This window comes from Pectinophora gossypiella, chromosome 19 (genome assembly GCF_024362695.1).
Source record: "Pectinophora gossypiella chromosome 19, ilPecGoss1.1, whole genome shotgun sequence".
NCBI classification, from domain to species: Eukaryota; Metazoa; Arthropoda; class Insecta; order Lepidoptera; family Gelechiidae; genus Pectinophora; species Pectinophora gossypiella.
This window is the reverse complement of record NC_065422.1, coordinates 9435625-9452589: the sequence shown is the minus strand read 5'-3', so window position 1 is coordinate 9452589 and position 16965 is coordinate 9435625. Positions and strand designations below refer to the sequence as shown.

At 38.4% G+C, this 16965-nt stretch overlaps 1 protein-coding gene across 4 annotated transcripts in view; it reads right to left on the bottom strand.

Moving 5' to 3' along the window:
* The window catches only part of LOC126375680 (synaptotagmin-10-like), a 157172-nt gene that overhangs the window by 68918 nt on the left and 71289 nt on the right, over positions 1-16965 (bottom strand). For 2 of the 4 annotated variants that reach the window (XM_050022760.1, XM_050022762.1), the window contains exons 2-3: positions 9931-10090; positions 7844-7985 (exon numbers count right to left, since the gene is read on the bottom strand). In XM_050022760.1, coding sequence (XP_049878717.1) covers positions 7844-7985; positions 9931-10090 — 302 coding nt within the window. Of the gene's footprint in view, positions 1-7843; positions 7986-9930; positions 10094-16965 lie in introns of all 4 variants that reach the window. The other 2 variants (XM_050022759.1, XM_050022761.1) reach the window with 1 other exon arrangement.

The window sequence follows — 16965 nt, the reverse complement described above, 5'->3', positions numbered from 1 at the left end:
CTATTTCAGAAACGATTCCTAAAAAAAAAAATATTTTTCTGACATGTTAACATAACTGCCATATAGTTAAATAATAGAATGGTTGAATTCTAATACAAAATTAGGACGCCGCGCCCCTGGATACTTTACATCATCATCATCCTATGGATGGATAGGGAGATCGGGCCTTAAACCATCACGCGGGCCCATTGCGGATTGATGGTTATTAACGACTGGTAATGCAGCCGGGACCAACGGCTTAACGTGCCTTCCGAAGCACGGAGGAGCTCGAGATGAAAACTTTTTTTTGTGGTCACCCATCCTATGACCGGCCTTTGCGAAAGTTGCTTAACTTCCACAATCGCAGACCGAGCGCGTTTACCGCTGCGCCACCGAGCTCCTCAGATACTTTACATACTAATTTCTAAACATCATAATTAAAACACATAATAACGGGTTCTTACCGCGTTTAAATGGGGATATGAGACTCCCGATATTTCGACACTGTTGCAAGTGCCATGATCACGGGATGACTGATGAGATTGGAGTGGAGTAGGTAGATCCATAATTTTCTACGGGCAGACATATCTGTCTACCCTCTTTGTCTTCTTTATATCGGGAGTCTCATATCCCCATTTAAACGCGGTAAGAACCCGTTATTATGTGTTTTAATTATGATAATAACAGCGTAAACTTAAAACAATGTTCTAAACATCAATCAAAGAATGAATGCTTATGCATATTAAATTAACATCGGTATCGCGTTGGCCTAACAAAAGCTCGGTGAAGCATTGTTCAGATTGCGTCACGGAATAGAAAGATATTGGAAGGGCCAAGTGAGCGCGAAACGCGCACCACAAAACTATGAACAAGTTCATACTTCAACTTTGCAGTCCACTCGTCCGTAAACTTTACGACACTCGAAGCTCCGCGATAGTATATTAAAAGGTTGTATTGTACATTATAACCTGCAGGGCAAAAATCATGCAAGGAGATTCCACATTATCACAGGAGTGTGTGTGGTGTGTTATGAGTGTAGTTAAGTTTAGTAGGTAAAGTGTGTAGTATAAGTCAATTTATAGGATTTTAGTGGGTGGAGGGTAGTTGTTGTAAATGCTGGTACTTAAACAAAATTAGGGAATGAGCGCGACGCCAACAAACTACGGTTGTAGTTTGGCGATAGTATTAAAATGTATATGTATGTAATTTTGTTTATAAATAAATTTAAAAAAAGAAAGCTATAAGACTTAGTACGATCGGCTATTTATCAAAGAAAAATGCCTTTGTATGCGTACATACTTCACATACTTCTCTTGTTTCCTCCACATTCATCAATCGCTTCATACACGCACTACTACTTACTGATACTTACTGACAGTTGGTGATACTTTTGTGTGCAAATAAAATTGCAGCCTATCACATAAAATGTACATTTCCAGTAAAGTGGCTATGGAATTTGAGAAGCAATAGAGCTATCGTAGTTGTCTGTTTGCAGGAGTAGTAGAAGAGAGTGGGGTTGAACCGGCGACGGCGGTTTTTATACAAAATGTGCGTTAGGGCCTTGCCAACCTCTTTCTCCTATTCCATGGGTTGCGTAACCAAGAAGACACCGGATGATGTAGCATTTATACATTTTTTGTGTCCGAGTGCGACAATGTGGCCCTATATGCAATGGGGCTATCTCTGACTACCCAATTCCGAATTTAGCTGTGAAATTATGTTATGTTGAAAGAAACGACAAAAAAGCAAAAAAAAAATCTCCAATGTGCGTCTAAATCCCTCGGATTTACCTACTTACCTTTCTTTGTCTATTGTGAAACGTAATAATTTAGCGGCATTTGGAAATTCTTTTCTTCGAATAAGTCTCTAAAACATTTTCTAACAATTCGTTTTCCCCACAGAACAGGTATTATGTTTCCCGGAAAAGCTATACGTATAATAAGTTGTAGAAGCACGTTATATCTGTCACGCTATAACACGTGGCTAAGTATAATATTATTTCAATTTTACATCCTCACTCACATTGGAAAGTCTGACAGGCAGTTATCAGCATCTCCCTAGAGATATCCCGTTTTCACAATAATATTTTAAACCAACGCGATAATAATAAATCCCAACAAAAACATTTTCATGTAAAAATGTTGCCAAGACGAGATCATATCGATCACAATTCAAATTCAAATTCAAAAATATTTATTTTTCAAAATTGGCTTACAAAGTTAGCGCTTTTTGAACGTCAAAAAATTAAATTACATATTGGCCCCGATTCCTGCAGACACCGCCTAATTTTATTTTAAGTTATATCCGTCATTTTCATATCCGTCGAAAAGGAAAGGGACGGATGATTCACAGCTCTTAATTTTAGGAAGAATGAGTAAATTAATGTGTCGGGTTATTGACTGACGTAAAATTTTTAGACGGTTGGTTTAGATTTGTGCTTAAAATTGACGTGTGTTCCATAAATTTTATGCTTGTCGATTACCCGTCCCTTTCCTTTTCGGCGGATAAGAAAATGACAGATATAACTTAAAATAAAATTAGATGGTATTTACAGGAATTAGCACCATTATGTAACTAGCTGTAATACTACTACCACATCGGAACCTGTAACGCTGAGGGAAAGACGTGGCCAGAAAACCTCCCAGCACAGGGCCCTAGTCCTACTGTTTCATGTTTTCCTTTCTTTTCTTTTTTTTTTAATACAGTTTGTATTACATAATTTATAGACTTAAATACAATGGTATTCCAATTACAGTCGGTGGAAGGAAAGTGACAAAAAGTCAAAAGATCTCCAACTATAAATTCACAAACTCTATACGTTAGGCAAAATATGGGGCTTGGCCGTTTCGTTTACACAGTTAGCTCGACCATTATAGACGGCGATACAGCTTACCACCTATCACGTTAGTCTAATAGCAAACTCGGTGAGGTGTGGGTACTTAGTTCATCTTGCGATGGATGTTCCTCTGACTACGCTAATTTGGATATATTCGTGAGCTTATAAATTTTATAAAAGAACGCGCCAAAAAACCAGAACAAAGTGCCTTAAAGAGATCAATATAAAAAGTCGTTGAATTGTTTGTAAACTTCCGCCAACCGAGATAACTTTGTTAAGACTCCGGAAAGCCTTTAGGCAATTCCAAAAACACATTTTAATTTTATAGTTGCGAAAGCCTTACTTTATTATACCTACAGTTTAATGTTTGCGTTCAATTAAAAAGAATGTTGAAAACCGCCACGTGTAATTTTAAACCGGTAAGCATTACTTTCTTAAGAGTAGAAGGATGGTGTGTCAATATTGTTGAAATGGAAGTAAGTAGTCTGTGCCTACTCCAAAGGAAAATAAACGTACATAACCCTAACAAACAGCCTATACAGGGTTAGTGACATCGTAACGAAAACTTTGATGGATGATTCAGAATTGATATCAAGTGAAATTTTCCGTCGAAAAAGTATAGAATTGAAAAAAATACATTAATTTTGCGATGGAAAATTCCACTTGATAATAACTGTGAATCGTCCATCAAAGTTATCGTTACGATGTCACTAACACTCTGTATACGTCCCACTGTCGGGTACAGGTCTCTCCTCAATCTACTGGAGGGGGTATGGAGCATACTCCACCACGCTGCTCTGTGGTGTTTAGGCTAGTAGCCCGGGACCAACAATTTAACGTACCCTCGGAAACACGGAATCATCTTACTTTTAAGGACAATCAGGTGATTCAAGCCTGCAATGTCCAAACGAAGAACAGTCTCGCAAAGTGATTTCGACAATGTCCCCATCTGGATTCGAACCCGGACCTCCAGATCGTAAGCCCAAAGCTCTAACCACTAGACTATGAAGGCTATCACTTCTTTCACCCTAAGGTAGCCTGGCAGAAATTGCTGTTTAGCATTAAGGCCGCCTATTGTGCTCATTTTATCCAGTTGTGTTGCAGGAAAAAAAAATATTACGACCCTGTTTTCTTCTATCGTGTGGGTGGTAAGGAGGATTACCAACCTCATCAAGCCTGGTGTCAGGGTTACTATTGACCCGCCAAAGGCCCCTGACATGACTCATGTAACGACTACGTACATAGATCAGTAAATAGTAACCGTGACCAATGGCTTAACGTGCCTTCCGTAGCACGGATCGTCTTAGTTTCGGACAATCAGGTGATCCTGTAATGTCCTAACCAAACTAGGGATCACAAAGTGATTTTTGTGATATGTCCCCACTGGGATTCGAACCCAGGACCTCCGGATCGTGAGCCCAATGCTCAACCACTAAAACACGGAGGCCGTTACAACCCTGTCATAGAATAAGGAATAATACTATGTATAGAACGGCAACTCTCCGCTCCCCACCTGCGTCTGTGCTAGGTTTACCTCACCCCTTGAACATAGTTTAGTCTGTCAGACGTCACACACACAGATGCGCGTGTACGATAATGTCAATATGTAGTGTCTATGTAAAACGTGGTTGTTTGTATGAAGTGTTCGGGGTGTGACCCTGTGAAAAACAGGATCATGCTAAGGGAATTTGAATGATTGTTGCAATAAAAAAATATTGATTAGTTGACTCAGCAGGGTCCGTCGTTTTGCGACATAAATATTCGTGTTATTCATCACCAGCCCATTAACGTCCCCACTGCTGGGGCACGGGCCTTCCCTATGGATGGATAGGAAGATCGGGCCTTAAACCATCACGCGGGCCCAGTGCGGATTGATGGTTATTAATGACTGCTAATGCAGCCGGGACCAACAGCTTAGCGTGCCTTCCGAAGCACAGAGGAGCTTGAGATGATTTTTTTTTGTGGTCACCCATCCTATGACCGGCCTTTGCGAAAGTTGCTTAACTTCAACAATCGCAGACCGAGCGCGTTTACCGCTGCGCCACCGAGCTCATCATCAATTCGTGTTATTATTGAACGTGATTTATAAACAAAGACTTGAAATTTTTTCAAGCATTTTATTTAACACAAAAGCAATAACAAGATTCTTTATTTCAGCTTTTCTAGTTCTTCCACAATTAACCACAAAAATTGTATTAATTTTCTTGGCAGCGTTGAACTATTCCTTAATTTTAGAATTGGACCCATCGTCTGCAGATGTTGTAGGGACTACTCAGGACAAATTACTTGCCTCATTTCGACTAAAATTAAAACTAATTTGAATTTTCTAATTACTTAACACGTTCACTGGCCCCGATTCCTGCAGACACCGCCTAATTTTATTTTAGGTTATATCCGTCATTTTCGTATCCGTCGAAAAGGAAAGGGACGGATGATTCACAGCTCTTAATTTTAGGAAGAATGAGTAAATTAATGTGTCGGGTTATTGACTGACGTAAAATTTTTAGACGGTTGGTTTAGATTTGTGCTTAAAATTGACGTGTGTTCCATAAATTTTATGCTTGTCGATTACCCGTCCCTTTCCTTTTCGGCGGATAAGAAAAGGACAGATATAACTTAAAATAAAATTAGATGGTATTTACAGGAATTAGCACCAATGTGTAACTAAAAATTAGATATCGACCACTCACGTGAAATGTTATTAACCAATAAATACTTTAGAGTTTATGTACAAAAATAAAAGAATCTGAAAAGCCCCTCCGTCGGATTTTCCCATTTTCCCTAGTGCCCCACATATGGGACATGCACGTATGAGTTCCAAATCGATTGCCTCATATGTGGTTCATACACAAAGAACGTGTTAAAACTATTTTACTCTATTGTAAGCGATTGGTAAAGTAAACATTTGACATTAATATAAGTAACCTAACCCCAACCGTATTTAAAAACACTTCTTTTGTTACTGAAGCTAATCACCTGATTGTCCGAAAGTATGATCATCCGTGCTTCGGAAGGCACGTTAAGCCGTTGGTCCCGGTTACTACTTATGATGCAAGTTAGTAGTCGTTACATGAGCCATCTCAGGGGCCTTTGGCGGTTCAATAGTAACCCTAACACCAGGGTTGAGGAGGTTGGTAATCCACCTCACAACCCACATGATAGAAGAAGACTTGTGGCTATTGAAAGGATTATCAACGGAATCGATACAATTGCTTCTAACTATTGAAAGAAGAAATATATCGATAGTATAGTATCAATAGTTTTGAACTATCAATAGTGACTTACTGTTGATACTATTCATACAGTATTATTATTATTATTATGTTTGTCATTTCCATATCTCGGGACTATGGAGTCCCGGACTTTTTTGGAAGGCGTGGGTGGGTCCGAAGCCAACACGTAGAGGCCCCCTTAAGACAATTTAATCTATTATTATTTTTATTAGTATTGACACTATTGTTTTTTTAAGTATATATCGATTATCGATAGTGGCCGTGTTAACACTACTGCTTACGGGACACACAAGGATATGCGCTCATCATCAAAATATTGTCGATGTCATCTGTTTGTGAACTGTCAGCGTTGACCGCAGCACGAACGTCCGTGCCTTAGGGAGTTGCAACCCTAATCCTGTTGAGACGCCAGACATAATAGATTCTGCATCGTGTCTCGTGTAGGTCTGCCTTCTGACAACCTTAAGGGTTAATGCCACATAATAATATTTGGAATACTCGAAGTCCAATGGCGAGGGATTTATTTAAGAATCTATTAAATTAATTCAGCATTTCAATAAAAATCCTCAAATTCATATTATAATATTGATTTTTAATATGAAGAAATAAGTTTGAGGACTTTTTTTAGATTTTCTGAAATAAAGATTTAAAAACTTCTAAATAGTTAATACTTAGTCTCTTTTCTTGTTAGAAACTTCTAGTAAGTACTAACATAAGTAAGTACAGTAAAAAGAACAATTATAAGAAAAAAAAATATTTTGTTTACTGTAACTAAGGGTTTTCAGAATTTGACAAATATAAAGAAAGAAACGTTAATAATTGTTCTTTTTAATTGTAAAGGTTCTTTCTGAACAATCTACCTACACAAAAATTGAAAGCAAAAGTTAAACTTTAAACAATGGAGCATTCTTGAATTCACTCAGTTGTTATAGAATTGTAATAAAAAAAAAACACGAATTCGTGTTTCTTTAAACAACCGTACTTATAAGAAGCTTTTTTAAATGAACCAACTTTACACACTCAAAACACTGAAATACTGGAAGAATACGTGTAGTGGTTATCGGCTTGCTTCTGGCGCCGCTGGTTCACACCACGGTACCAGACTTACACCAATGAGTTTATTAATTTATTACATTACATTTACATTTTTATTACATTTGTCTTGACCATTATAGACGGCGAAGATACGACTCACCTATCACGTTGGTCTAACAGAAAGCTCAGTGAACTGTGGGTATTTACTTCTTCTTGCGACGGATATACCTTTGACTAAGATTAGAAATTACATTTTACTTAAAAAATATATATTTACTTTTATGAGTAGATCACGCAGAGTTCTGTTACTTCTTGCAGAAATTCAATCAGATTTGTCATCAGTATTTTCCAGGAATATTACCAGTAATTCACACACCAACATATACATGATGTTAGTGCAACTTTGAGGGATTCTGAGTTGAATATCAAGTGGTATTTCCTGTCGCAAAAGTATTGAACTAAAAATAATTTAAACTTTCTTGCATTTTCTGATAAGAAATTCCGCTTGATATAAACTCAGAATCATGGTCTGAATCACCCCTCCAGTATTTGTTACGGTGTCACTAACACCCATACACACTTGTATGGCTACCTGTACGTATTTGTACGGAGTGTGAGAGACATCGTAACGACAGAAAATTCCATTTGATATTAACTTAGAATCATGGTCTGCATCATCCCCCTCTGCATTCGTTACGATGTCACTAACATCCTGTATTCAATCTCTGAGAAATTGACAAATAAAACATGAAACTCTTACCTTCTTAGCAGGGTCTTTGTGTTCCTGGACATATTCCTGTTTAAGGGGCTCGGACTGAAGGTCGGGGAGGGAGTGGCTGATGCGGATGGCAGCCTGTCGCGATAAGGAGTCGCAGTTGCTGTCTTCAGAGTCGCGCCTAGTCCTGTTGACAGACAACCTTTATTAACAAAATAAAAAATGTAGAATTATCTTTCTCTCGTCAAGTTGGTACATACATACACACATAAACACACGCCTATTACCGGAGCAGGCAGAGACTATAGAATTCCATTTGCTTCGATTGTGACAGACTTCTCTTGCTTCCTCCACATTCATCAATCGCTTCATACACACACGCCAGTTCAGAGTAGATCGTACTAAACTTTTTCTAAGGACATCTCCAATTTGGTTAATATTAGTCCTTCTAGGTCTTCCTCTGCTAGGCCTACCATCAACTTTTGCTTTCGCAATTCTATTGTCCTTCATCCGCTTGACGTGTCCAAACCAACCTAACATTCCCTTCTCAATCTAGTTGTCAAGTTGGTAATTTTGACTAATAAGTTGAGTACAATAAGATTCCCATTGACATTCAGAATTTGCCTTTCAACTGTTTTAAAACGATGAATGATTATTATAAGGTTAGTGATTATTTAGAAGATATGAATACATGGAATTAACTGTCTGAGAACTGATATTAGGCAGCTAAGTTACTCAATTGTATAACAATAATTTATGTTTTTTTTTTTTAAAGAACGTCTAGGTCCCTGTGCCGAGGTTTTTCTTGCAGCTTCTTTTACGGGTTTTTTTTTTGTACGGATTGTGAGAAGCTGCAGTAGTTTTTGGGCGGATGAGACGGTCGTTATGTAAAAATTGACGATTCAAAGTGTAACTATGTTACCTACTGAATAAAGATATTTTTGAATTTGAGTGCGTGTGAACAAAAGGCTGTGGGCTGTCTTAATGCTAAACTGCTCTGCCCATCGCGTTAGGGCTCGTGCGTGATCTTCTGCATCTATTATTAAATAGAATGCTTAGTTCAGTACAAATAACAATAGCTTCAATGCGCGGTGCGAATCAGATCTGTCAAAGTACAGCAACCAGTGCTGTGACATTCATTAGCATAGTGATGTAGTCGAGATTGCGTCGATCGATTCTATTCTATCTGACAGTTTGTACGTTCAGAAGTCCATTGCTCCCTTAAAATTCAAGACACGTATTCTCCCGTTGGACCATCTGGTCTGCATCATAAGTGGACCGAAGCGTCTCACCGTGTGAATACCAATCCAAAGAGCATAGCCACAGTTTTATGGACAGGACCAACCTTGTTATTTCTAAATGTTACAAATAAATGACGCTGAAGCTACGATGCCATCAGTATGATCTGTAACGTCAATACATTACAAAAAAAACTGTGTCTTTTAAATATTTTTAGTCCCACATTGGCCCCAATTCCTGCAGAGAACTCCTAATTTTATTTTAAGTTATACCCGTCATTTTCTTATCCGCCGAAAAGGAAAGGGACGGATGATTGTCAACAAGTTAATTTTAAAACGAATGAATAACCCGTGCGAACACAATAGGTATCTGGCTGATATGCAAACCGTTTGACGTGCAGTATACTTAATTCTGTCGGGTTATTGGCCGATGCAATTTTTTTAGACGGTTGTTTTAGACTTCTGCTTAAAATTGACGTGTGTTCCATAAATTTTATGCCTGTCGATTACCCGTCTCTTTCTTTTTCAGCGGATAAGAAAATTACAGGTATAACTTAAAATAAAATTAGATGGCGTCTGCAGGAATTAGCCACAGCACCATTGTGATTTAAGATTCCAATTTTAAAAAATAAAATGATAAATTGTTAAAAATCATCAATGTACATTTTTCCGTAAACAGCTGTGCAGGGTCAATGGCCGCGCGTAGCACGTCGGCGCTATTCTACAAACTAGGCACTACAAACCGATCCTGATTCTTTGTCTGTCTAGCGTACGTAACCGCCTAGAGTTAGAATATTTTTTTCGAAGGGAAATTACACTTGATATCAGCTCAGAATCATGGTCTGAATCTTCCCCCAAAGCTTTCACTAACACTACCCTGTATAGAATACACACCTGCCCATGATCCAGCGCCAGGTGGCGGCACACTGGTAGCCGACGGCAGCCAGCAGCACGGCAGCCATCGCCGCGAGCAGGAGCACTGCCGCGTAGTCTACCGAGCTGCCGCGCAGCAGTGACTGGCCCGCGAGCCCTTCTGGTGGCCACACACCTGCTGCTGCTGCAACAAATAGAATAATGCTGGAGAAGTCCTAGTCGGTGGCATATGCTGGGTGAAATGAGGCGTATGAGCCGTTCGTTATGTAAAAATTGACGACTGAGGTTGGTATTTTACCTCACAACCCACACGTTAAGAAGAAGACCAACTGAATAAAGATATTTTTTAATTTGAATTGAATAGTAAAAAAAAAGAAAATAATGTATTTTTTATAAAGAGAACGTCACAGTAACGATACAAAAACATCAAAAACATTACATTGATAAATAAACAGAACAAAAATGTTGCTTGTAATTGTCATTTGACAATTATTATTTTTTTGGGTGAATCTTCAAGGCCATTTTTATGGGCCTTTGGCATAACATAAATAATAACACACCTAGCATCACGCCTAAAGGAGTAGACAGAGATGCAATAGTATACTCTTCGCCAGCTATGTTTTAAGTCCCATAGACCTTCGACAGCTCAGTAATAACCCCGTCACCAGTGAAGTTGGTCATCCACCTCACAACCCACACGAAAAGAAGATAAGGCTAGTCAATTATTTTTATCTTCTTCTTCTATCGAGTGGTGTCAGAGTTACTATTGAGCAACCAAAGGCCCCTGACATGGCTCATATAACGACAACTTTCTTGCAGCTTCTTTTCCCTGGCTATACAGGTTGTGAGAAGCTGCAGTAGTTTTAGGCGGATGAGACGTTCCTTATGTAAAAATTGTCGATTCAAAGTGTAACTATGCTACCTACTGTAACTAATTTATATTTTTTAAGTTTGATGTGTAATTTTAATTTTACTTTATTTTTAAATACTTAAGTACCCTTAATTGTATAAGTTATGTACGCCGTAATTGTCATATATATTAGTCACAATACCGTAACCTTATAAATGTAAAAAATGATTTAATGTATGTGATGTGGTTGTACTTTATAAATAAATAAACTTTCAGTCAGTAAGTAGTTACTGGGACCAACGGCTTAACGTGCCTTACGATCACCTGCACGGTTCATCTTTCGTACAGGTGATCAGCCTGTAATGTCCTAACCAAACTAGGGATCACAAAGTGATTTTATAATTTACAAAAACAATTTCGAGCGCCCTCCATTTTACTTGATGACTTTAGAAAATTTTCGTTTGACAAAGTACTTACTTATATAACAAGATTAAGGAAATTTCAAGCATATTAAGCATTAAGGTAACAAAGTTACAAAGATTAGATACTTGTGTGTATGACAAGCTTGTTACGAAGCTCCGCCAAAACCCTATCACTTCTTGGCAGAAAGTAGCAGAGCAGATTTCGAAGCAAAATGATGCGTTTAAGTTATTATGACTTTGTGGCTTTCGTGGAGTGTGCATTGCAACGGTAAATAAAAAACGTAACATAACAAGATAACATACGCCCACGACTATATGACAATTGGAGTAGTCAGAGGTATATAAGAAGACAAGGCTACTCCATTAATTTTATCTTCTTCTTATAAGTAAGTAAGTAATACATCAACCCACGCGATGGGTTGTGAGTTGGAATATCAATCTCATCAACCCTGGTGTCAGGGTTATTATTGCGCCGCCAAAGGCCCCTGACATGGCTCATGTAACGACTACTAACTTACATTGGTAAATAGTAACCGGGACCAACGGCTTACCGTGCCTTCCGAAGCACGGATCATCTTCATCATCATCAGCCGTACGACGCCCACTGCTGGGCATAGGCCTCCCCCAAGGATCTCCACGACGATCGGTCCTGCGCTGCCCGCATCCAGCGGCTTCCCGCGACCTTCACCAGATCGTCGGTCCACCTCGTAGCGGGCCTACCCACTGAGCGTCGTCCGATCATTTCAAGATCGGATCATCTTACTTTCGGACAATCATCAGATGATCAGTCTGTAATGTTCTAACCAAACCAGGGATCACAACGTCACTTTTGTGACATGTCTCCACCGGGATTCGAACCCGAGGCGTCCAGATCGTGAGCCCAATGTTCAACCACTGGATCACGGAGGCCGTTAAGTAAAATTTGCTGACGAGTGGAGTGCAAAGTTGAAGTATGAACTATTTGCTCATACTTGTATGGCGCGCGTTTCGCGCTCACTTGGCCCTTCCAACCTCTTTCTTCTATTCTGTGGTTTAATGCCGTCGAAGAAGAATATGGTCGAAGATGGGAGCTATCGGTACGGCAATGCAGGACGGAAGGGACAAGTCACAGGGACTGTAACCTGGAACCTGACAGAGGGCAGCTGTAACTGTCAGTACTATTCAGAGGCGGAGGACAGGAGTCCTAGTATGGCTTTGTAATAGACTACTCTGGGCGCCATCCCACTCGCGTCAGTCAGGGTACTGCGGGGCGGAAGGCAAGAGGGAAACCACTGCCCTATTTTTCCCTAAACAAGTGGCATGGAAACTGCTGCACCGACAAGAACGTGGCTCTTAAATTGATGATGATGATGAATGCCACGGTGATACCTACCTACATCTAGCGTACTCATACGCCGACTTATAATGTCAGTCGAGGCTAGAGCTAATATGAATTCTTGTGAAACATTCCATAATTGATAATAAAGGTTACTGACTATTAACATGACTGACGTGTAGGTATATGACACGCTTGTGGTTAACACGGCATCCTAATTGCTGCCTCCGTTGTTTCAGTTGGTAAAGGTTACACGTTCCATTATTCAATAAAAGTTTCAAATCGAACTATAATAAATACTAGAGATACGTAGAATATTCATTTGGTAGTTGGCCACGTCGTCGTTATACATACATACATAAACTCACGCCTATTTCGCACCGGGGTGAGCAGAAACTATATAATTCCATTTGCTTCGATCCTGACATACTTCTCTTGCTTCCTCTACATTCATCAATCGCTTCATACACGCCGGTTCATATTCAAATTCAAAAATATCTTTATTCAGTAGGTAACATAGTTACACTTTGAATCGTCAATTTTACATAACGAACGTCTCATCCGCCTAAAACTACTGCAGCTTCTCACAACCTGTATAGCCGGGGAAAAGAAGCTGCAAGAAAAACCTCGGCACAGGGCCCTAGACGTTCTTTAAAAAAATAAAAATAAACATAAAATATTGGTATACAATTGAGTAATTTAGCTGCCTAATATCAGTTCTCAGACAGTTAATCCCATGCATTCATATCTTCTAAATAATCACTAACTTTATAATAACCTATTTTGTAAAGTTTTTGTTTAACTACTGTCTTAAAACAGTTGAAAGGCAAATTCTGAATGTCAATGGGAATCTTATTGTAAAAACGTATACATTGCCCCTTAAAAGATTTAGTTATCTTATGTAATCGACTGACTTGTAAAGCAAGTTTATTTTTATTCCTGGTATTAACAATGTGCCGATCGCTAGTTTTTGCAAATAATCCTATATGTTTTTTTACGTATATTAAGTTTTCAAAGATATATTGTGATGCCAAAGTTAAAATATTAATTTCTTTAAATTTATTTCTAAGTGACATAGTAGATGTGCGGCCGAATATTCAGTTCGGTAATAGCCAAAGTAAAGAATAATCGTTTATTCGGTTAAACCACGATTCTGTGCATCTCTAATATACCGTTTAGAGACTTATTTCACCATGTTTATAATATCCATCATCCGAATTCGTACAAAAGTGCACGCAAGGTGATTCTAAACTCTACCCTATTGAGAATTCGGTCTTGAGTTTAAAGTATGTATGTGTCTGGGTCGATCCACACCGTATTGTCTAAAGCATAATGTTTGATGTAGTCATGAGCAATATCATGTACCCATTTTAGAACCCTGTCGCTCTATCATATTTGACATTTAATGATATTTTATTTTTTTTTGTTTTGGTTTTCCCCGAAGGGAACTATGCCCATACAGCCATGTCTTACGTATTTTTTTGTCTTGATGATTAATGAAATGATGAAAGGTGATGATGATGAAACCTAAGCCCCCACCCTCGGAGTAGACTCCTACTTCGAACCCCAAACGAATTAACTTTCGAGTTATGAAGCGGCTTCTTGGCACGAAGCGAAAATAGGCAGTTATTGAATACTCTGATATAATAACAGTCGCGAATGTCTTCCGACTAACTTAATGCGATCATTAACCACAAAACACCACTTCGTATTAATTATTTAGATTATATCAACGAAGAAAGCAACTGTCCCATTCCCGTTTCCCGCCAAAAAGCCTGACATTTAATGAGACTTACGGTTTAACTTGTCAAAATAGTTAATGTGACATGGTTTCAAAGTGTATAGTAGTACTCGTGACCGTAGATTATATAATATAGTTCTCTATCTTTCACCTACGTCAAATATAATCCCCATAAGTCTTATCTCAGAGGTATCAACAATAATTCAATGAATACTCATCCTAACTTCTCGGAATTGAGTTGGAACAATACAGTGTGAGATACAATCACAATTAAGCCAGCTTTAACGTGTCAGAGGCCGTGTGAGCGACGAACTTTATCTCACAGAGTCGCTGTCATAGTGATGTGACTACTGAGCGAATCTTAAGGGTGTTACGACCCTTGCTTGCTATATAATTTTCAGCGAATAGATGACGTAAGCAAAGCCACTCCATTCGATGATCGACATGTATTTTATCTCATACTTAGATAAACTAAGCTAAATAAGCTCTACACCTTTTTGCCGCTACTTGAAGGTCTAGAGAACCTACAAACAATAAAATATATTATAAACCCTTCCTATTTACTTCAGGTTTACTCTGGGTCTGAAGCTATTGACAACTTCCTATTTAAAAGTTCTTTTTATGACTTATAACTAAAAACTAATATAAAAAAAAATAAGGAGAGGTTTTACGTTTATTTGTAACATAAATTACAGAAACTTAGTAAATACTTTTGTATAAGGATATATATTTCATCAATAATTTAAAACAGCCTCCGTGGTCTAGTGGTTAGAGCATTAAGCTCACGATCTGGAGGTCCGGGTTCGATTCCCGATGGGGAGATTGTCGAAATCACTTTGTGAGACTGTCCTTTGTTTGGTAAGGACTTTTCAGACTTGAATCACCTGATTGTCCGAAAAAGTAAGATGATTCCGTGTTTCGGAGGGCACGTTAAGCCGTTGGTCCCGGCTATTAGCCGTAAAAACACCTCCACCAACCCGCAGTGGAGCAGCGTGGGGGAGTATGCTCCATACCCCCTCCGGTTGATTGAGGGGAGGCCTGTGCCCAGCAGTTGGACGTATATAGGCTGTGTACTTATGTATGATGTATGTACAATAATTTAAAGGGTGAGAGCCTTCAGCGCTCCCCATTTGTCCGGCCAAGTAGTTAACGCCATCTGCGGCAAAACTACAATAAGTCACGTCAAAAAAAAAGTATCTGTCTATCTTATTATTGTATACTGCTTATTGTCATGATCACTCATATTTTAAAAGAAGTTGAATTAACATGAATATTAACTAGATTAAAGTTAAAAGTTGCGAAACGATGGAATTTATATGGACTATTAATTTACCTGCACTTTTATCGTTCAAGCAAATGGGCATATAATTTAAAAGTATTTTAATGATTTAAAATATTATTAAATAGAATTAATATAAAATATTTATAATTGTAAATGTTAAACAACTGATTCTTAATTTAAAAACGCACGCTACTAGCGAAACCTTACCTCCAACATAACCATAAATGTCACCGACATTTGACAAAACGACTCTCAACTCGAGCTTTTGAGTGTCTCACTCAACTTGGGTCGAAATACGAGTCGTCACATCACTAAAACGTCATACTTGTCACTCAAGGAAATGTTTGCGCGGTATAATTCAATTAGTGAAGTGCCATATTGTATTTAATGTAACTACACTGTTGCCGGGCAAACATTATAATGTCGGATAATTATTGTTTCGCAGTATTAGTACCTACCGCAACTGATTAGATTAATTAATGTTCTATCTATGCTCTTCCTGAAATTAATGGAAGTTAGTTTTTGGAAATGCCGTAATTAAAGTCGCTACGGTTTGATAAGAAATTTATCTGTCTATCTTTCCCCTTCTCTCCTTCTTCTTTTCTCTCTTCTTCTTTTGTCGTCTTTCTTTCTTTTTATTTTTTTTAATTATATGTCTACCCTGACACCAGGGTTGATGAGGTTGGTAATTCACCTCACAACCAACACGATAGAAGAAGAAGATGTCTATCTTTTGTCTTTTCTTGTCATTGTGTGTCTTATTTTAAATAATAATTTTACAAAAAGCGAACTTCGTCTTTATTATATTCTAAAGGCACAGGGGTGCCAAAAGTTTTTCTTACAGCTTCTTTCCCCGGCTACACAGGTTGTGAGAAGTGCAGTTTTAGGCGGATGAGACGTTCGTTAATTAAAAACTTACGAATCAAAGTGTAACTGTGTTACCAACTGAATAAAGATATTTTTGTATTTGAATTGGTAACAACGCAGAAATTCAGAATCAACCAAACCAGGATTCCAAACAATGTTCTAACGACATTGTTAGTCAATAGCCTGTTAGTATACATGACAGTGAACAAAGTCAAAAGGTTCTACAAAGCCGCTTACACAGAGTACTTAATATAGAGAGATACCGCGCGAGCATAGCCGGTGGGATTGAAATATGCACAAAACGAAATATTTTACTGAAGCACGATCATGTTAAAAAACTTTTAAATTCATTCATTGTTTCTTTGATATCGCGCAACCACAACAAACGCTTGTGTTACTACGCAATGAACGGCGGGTAAATCGATGTAATAAACCGGAGGGGAAATGTCTCGCTTGTGTGAGTGAATTAACAGGCGCCATGCGTCGACTCATGTCATTTAGTGCTGAATGCATATCTCCCTTGTTTCTATCATCTGTGGTTACTTAGCTAGGTCGTTTCTAAACCCTTCCACATACAAC